The sequence below is a fragment of the Chenopodium album genome, chromosome 13, assembly GCF_948465745.1.
Source record: "Chenopodium album chromosome 13, dcCheAlbu1.1, whole genome shotgun sequence".
Classification (NCBI taxonomy): domain Eukaryota; kingdom Viridiplantae; phylum Streptophyta; class Magnoliopsida; order Caryophyllales; family Amaranthaceae; genus Chenopodium; species Chenopodium album.
The window spans coordinates 53,863,773-53,869,593 of NC_137846.1; the positions used below are offsets into that span (position 1 = coordinate 53,863,773).

Consider the following 5,821-nt stretch of genomic DNA (forward strand, 5'->3'; position numbering starts at 1 on the left):
AGAATTGGAGCCCTTTTATTTGTTTTCTTTCTATTCCGTTTTCAATACTTATACTTAAAACGACCCCAAAAATCTATTTAATTATCCAAATTTAATCCAAATTGTTCATGACACCCTAATTGAAATAGAACTAGTCACAAGTCACCACATCTTTGGTTGGCGGTTGGCAAAGGTGGGTCCCAAGCCCAAAGGCTCTGGTGCATGGCCTACAACTACAAAATGCACTAAAAATGAACCTCATTGGCTAACAATATTGAACCATGGCCACCTCGTGGGTCGGTTCACCGTTGTCCCATTTAAGTCCAAAATTTGGACCCTCTTTTTCTAAACCGTACACTTATATTATATTATTCCTAATTTACCATTTTCTTACTTCATCCTTATTTTTTATTCCCCTTTTTCTCATTTACATTATCATTACTGTCTTCTTCCCTGACGATAATGTCGATTTCTCTATTTTATAATCCGGATTCTTTTCAATAATTAATGGGAAAATAAATCTTATCCTAGCATTAGTAATCTTCTATTATTTCTATTCTACTAGTGACTTTGACATAAGCTATATACTAGTACGTATACGGCCTCAGCTTTTAAGTAACTCCCCTTTTTTTTATTCTTAAAAGTTCGACTGGGACTTATTCACTTTAGTTTCATTTCAGTTCAATTCAGCTTCAATCACTTCACTTCAGCTCTAATCAGTTCACTTCAGCTCCTAATCCTTCTCTCATAAAATATTCATTTCAGCTATATACAGTTCAGTTCAGTTCAGCTCCAATCAGTTTAGTTCGGCTCCAATCAGTTCAGTTCAGTTCAGTAAATGTGAACATGCCCCCACTTGCGCTCATTCAGTCATAATAATATAACTTTGACTCTATGTCATATTTATAAACAAAACATTTAACAATTTAACTAGTGGAATCTTGATAAATTTTTTTTATATTTTAATATTTAATTATGCATAGCTAAAGAAATTTATGATAAAAAATGTACTTTTAAGAGTCTATAAATGTAAAACGAGTTAAACTTTCAGGAATTGAGGAAGTACGTACTACTTTCTTCGTTTTCTTAGTTGTACCTATTTTTTTTCTTGTGGCATTATTATTCAGTATTTAATTTTTCATTATGTATATACGTAAGAAAAATCTAATCATGTTAAATATATTGAATCTTATTTTTTATAATATCAAAATTTGTACACATAGTTAATATAGTTAGGTTAAAGATAGGTGTTGACAAATGTCAAACCAATATTTATATGGTATTATTAATAAATAAATAATGGAGCAAGTATAATTTTCTTAGAGGATAGTGGTGTGCAACTAAATTGAGAATGAAATTATAGTTTTTATCCATATATGGTTTGGATTGAAGATGACATAACACCCTCAACACTTGTACTTTGAAGTTTGAACTCTTCTAGTCAAATGTTTCTCATAAGTGTTCAACCGCTTGTGAAACTTGTGAGAATGATGTCAAAGCTTTACCTAATTAAGGTACCAACAATGCTGAATACTTGTACATTTATTAATACAACATATATAGCTAGTAGAATTAGCAAGGTTAATGTAGAATTTGGCTACTTTAAATCAACACATTTATTAAACAACATAAATTTTAGTCTTGAAAGAATATTGACATAACAATAGACATTTACATGTGTGTATTTCCTTTAAAAAATTTAAACAAAAAATAAATAATTTTTTTTGATAGAAGAGAGGATCATTTATTCAAATTCTCTTTGATAATTGATTGGAAATTTTAACAATTTGTATTTCTAAGGAGTAAACTATCCATAATCTTTTGTTACCTTAGACATGTAGCTTTAAAGTTTATACTTTATATTTCTACTTTTTAGAATGAAGATGTTAGTATGGCGGTCCATGAATCAATTGTGTGAGCATTTTATTTTTAGCATCACTAATTTCTAATATCAAAATTATCAAAAAGGAAGTAGTCATTTTTTTAATAGTTGTATTAGGGTTGATTTATTTTCACCTAAATCTCTATATATAGAGAATTAGGGATGGATTGGAATTTAGAATAAATCCTTTAATAATCATATATAACAAATATCAATAATTTAGGCCTGATCTTGTGTACATAACCTCTATTAACTCTAGGTAATGTATTATCAAATTACCAATATTAGGTTGCTATATTGAAGAAAAAAATGTTACACAAATCGTCGTAAAAAGTTATCTCGATAAAATAAAAATTCATACTTAAACAAGAAAAATTAATCTAACAACACTGATTAATATACATGAATCTCATACTAGACATCATCTTAACTAGAAAAAAAGGGAAGTTTGAGAGGATCTTTTACTGTACACACCTTCAAAATGTGAATCATCAATCGCTATACTGATAGATAGTAAGCCATTAATTAATTGAGTATCTAACTCGTAAATTTTGAATTACACCTTCAAGATTGGCTGATCGATAGGACCCAAGCTAAACAAAAAATCAAGTAATCAAGTGAAAATGTCAATTAAAGTTCTAAAATTAGCCAAAACCCAAAAGCATAATGCAAAATTTATATGCAATTGATTTTTAATTCAATACTTTGAAAAGTAAAGGTTGGACCTTTTTGACAAAGAATAAAAAGGAAATGTTGAAAATTGTTGATACACCAACAACAACTCTAGTACAAATATACATAGAAATTCCAAACAAACGTCCAAAAATACCCTGACTCTCACAGAAAAACAATAACCACGCAAAACAATAACCACTCTCTGCATTTTTTCAGTACAGAGATTTCATTCTTACCCTTTTTCTCCACTCTTCTCTATCTTTCTTCTTCCTTTTTTTTATTGCACAAATTCAAGCTTTAATTTTTACTCAAAATTCCCCCTTTTCTGTTTTTTGGGTAATAATTTCTCGATTAGGAGAATTGGGCAATCGACAAATCTTTGAAATTTAATCTCTTGAGCTAAGTGCTTGCCTCCAAATAAACATCATCTTTGACTTTTGTTCTCAAATTCCATTTTTCGGGCCTAAAAGTAAAGAAATTATCCTAAAAATCAGGTCTTTTTCTGGGTTCTTATTTGAATGCTTTTTTTCTTGCATTTATTGCTTTCATTTGAATAGATGAAGGTTAAATTTGCAGTTTTTTGATCTGGGTTTTTTCTGGGTTTTTTTTAATCATTTTTTTTTGTATGACTGTTTCAATTTACTTCGATTGTGGTGCTAGTGCTTCTGATTATGTGGGGTTTGTTATGCCTCTTTTTCTTGGTATCTGTTAATTTTGTGGGGTTTTGTGTTATGTTTGATTGATTATATTTTATTATACACTCTTTTTATAAGCTCAAAATTGGGCTTTCACTTATTCTACCTGGTGTAATTTGGAGCTTAACTTATTGAGGTAAGTTTCCTTTTTTTTTAAAAATCTAGGGTTTTGGGTTTATGTTTATCTGAATTTTGGGTTTCTTTGATGGAATTTCTGTTTGGGGTTTACTGTAATTGAATGCATGTACAATTGGGTGTATGCATATTTGATTGTTTGTTGAAAAATTCGCTTTAATTAGCTAATTTTAGGTTTTGTGGTGCATTCATTTTGGTTGATTTGAAGAAATTTAGTAAGGGATTTTATAGTATAATAATAAATTGAGTTTTTGGAATCTGGGTTTGGTGAGCATGTGCACAAGAATACCTCATACACTTCTTTCTGAATTTGTGAAAAGTTAGATTTTTTTATTTTAATTAATTCTATTTAAATGTATCCTCTTTGAGATCAGTGGAATATTGCTTCTGGGTTTTTTCTTCATTTGTGTTTATTAAATGTAGCATGTGGATTCTGGGGTTTTGAAGATGCAATGTTCACTGTATCTGGTTTCCTTTTGTTCTGGGATTTGTGTAATTGTGTTTGCTAAAAATTTGTACTTGGGGCTTTGATAGCATTCATCTCCTTCATATTTGGTGGATTAAAGAGTGTATTACCGACGCAAATGACGAGGCTTTATAATTGTTTTATCAAGCTTCTTTGACCTGGATTTATAATATAAAAAAACTTGGTGCTTTGAGAGAATTTTTTAATTTTAGTTTTGATCAGTGGTTCTATAAGTAGAAAATTCAGATTTTGTGGTTCTTGTTGTTGCTAATTTTGCTGTAATGTGAATAATGTGTTTTGTTGGACTTTGTTATGGTTAAATCATGACTATCTTCATTGATATAAACTAGTGTGTCGCGCTCTTATGTAGCCTTTGTCAAAATTGCTTCATAATTTGTATTCTTATGATATTTCAGGTTTGTAGTTCTTGTGTTAAATAATGGACTCCCCACAGTCTGTTGTTTCACCTTTTAAGAATCTGACTGTTAGTGGTGCTGAGCCAGAGAAGCAGAGATCAGAACTCTTATCCCGTGGCTCTTTCACTCACATAGCTAACGGAAATGACAAGAACGAGGTGAATGGGAATGCTCATAATCCAGAAGACTACATTGGTTCCCTTGATGTGTACGTACATCAGGCAAGGGACATTCAGAACATTTGTATATACCACAAGCAAGATGTTTATGCTAAGCTTTGCCTGACCAGTGATCCTGAAACTACTGTATCCACACAAACCATCAATGGCGGTGGAAGAAATCCGGTCTTTAATCAAAGCCTCCAGCTGAATGTTAGGACGGTAGAGTCCTCCTTAAAATGTGAGATTTGGATGCTTAGCCGTGTCAGAAATTACCTTGAAGACCAGCTTCTCGGGTTTACTCTTGTGCCACTGTCAGAAATCCTGGTCAAGAATGGGAATTTAGAGAAAGAATTCACTCTCTCCTCAACTGATCTCTTCCATTCTCCATCCGGGTTTGTTCTATTGTCTCTCTCGTATTCTGGAGCTTCCCCTGAAGTCCTAGAAATCCCTAAACTACCCATGGATGCTGAAAATGCAGTGCAGGATTCAGAAGCTGTCAAGTCTGTTCCCAGCGAGTTTGACAAGTTTGAGTTCCCTGACCCAAACATTGTGAATGAAAATCATATGATGGTATCCGAGTACTTTGGGATGAGCTTGGAGTCTCAAACTACTGAGAGTTTGGTTTCTTCAGACAATGAGAGTCACGAGCTTGGTGTTCGTATCGTGGAGAGCTTCTCGGCCAATAGTGAGGACTCTAAGCCGAATCTTAATGCTGATTCCCCTCCTAGCAGTGTTTCAACAAATGGTTCCCCATCTGTTTGTCTCCCTACAAGCTCTCAATCTTCTGAGGCTCCTGTCACTTCAAAGTCTCCTGTCACTTCAAAGTCTCCAAGCCAAGAGCATGTTTCCCCTTCAAAAGACAACAAGAATGCTGAGGGACATGATGAGAGCAGTTCTGCCGATGTTAGTAAACCATCAAAAGATACAACTGTAACCCCACTGGTTACTGTGAATGTCGAGCCAGAAGAGAAGATGGTGCAACAGGAATTTGTGAATATGTACATGAAGAGCATGCAGCAGTTTACTGAGTCCTTGGCCAAAATGAAGCTTCCAATGGATCTGGCTGAGCCTGAACCAACCAAATCAGGGGATTCTAGCTCAGATCAGAAGTTGGAAACCCCGAAGAGTGCTGGATCACGGGTCTTCTATGGGAGTAGGGCTTTTTTCTAAGCTTTTTATGGTCACAGGTGGAAGCTAAAACAGGTGACTTTAGATTTTAGAATCAAAATCCAATATTTAGTGATTACTAATGTATGTTGTTGTGATGTAATTTGTGCTTTTAGTGTTTTACCTTTGTATGTTAAGAATGTCTTAGATGATGATCGGAGATATCGTGCAATGGTGTACTAGATGCAAACTTTGTTCTGTTAAATTTCCTTTCATGATAAATGAACAAGTTTGTTCTGTTTACA

The 5,821-nt window shown here is 33.1% G+C and overlaps 1 protein-coding gene across 2 annotated transcripts; it reads left to right on the top strand.

Moving 5' to 3' along the window:
* The first annotated feature begins 2,673 nt into the window (after positions 1 to 2,673).
* On the top strand, positions 2,674 to 5,821 carry LOC145574984 (uncharacterized). 2 transcript variants are annotated; one of them, XM_081632889.1, is made up of 2 exons: positions 2,674 to 3,030; positions 4,249 to 5,821. In XM_081632889.1, the coding sequence occupies exon 2, from the start codon at positions 4,272 to 4,274 to the stop codon at positions 5,577 to 5,579; it is 1,308 nt and encodes a 435-aa protein (XP_081489015.1). In that variant the 5' UTR covers positions 2,674 to 3,030; positions 4,249 to 4,271; the 3' UTR covers positions 5,580 to 5,821. The 2 variants fall into 2 exon arrangements, with proteins under 2 accessions (XP_081489015.1, XP_081489016.1); XM_081632890.1 differs by lacking the exon at positions 2,674 to 3,030 and adding an exon at positions 3,044 to 3,367.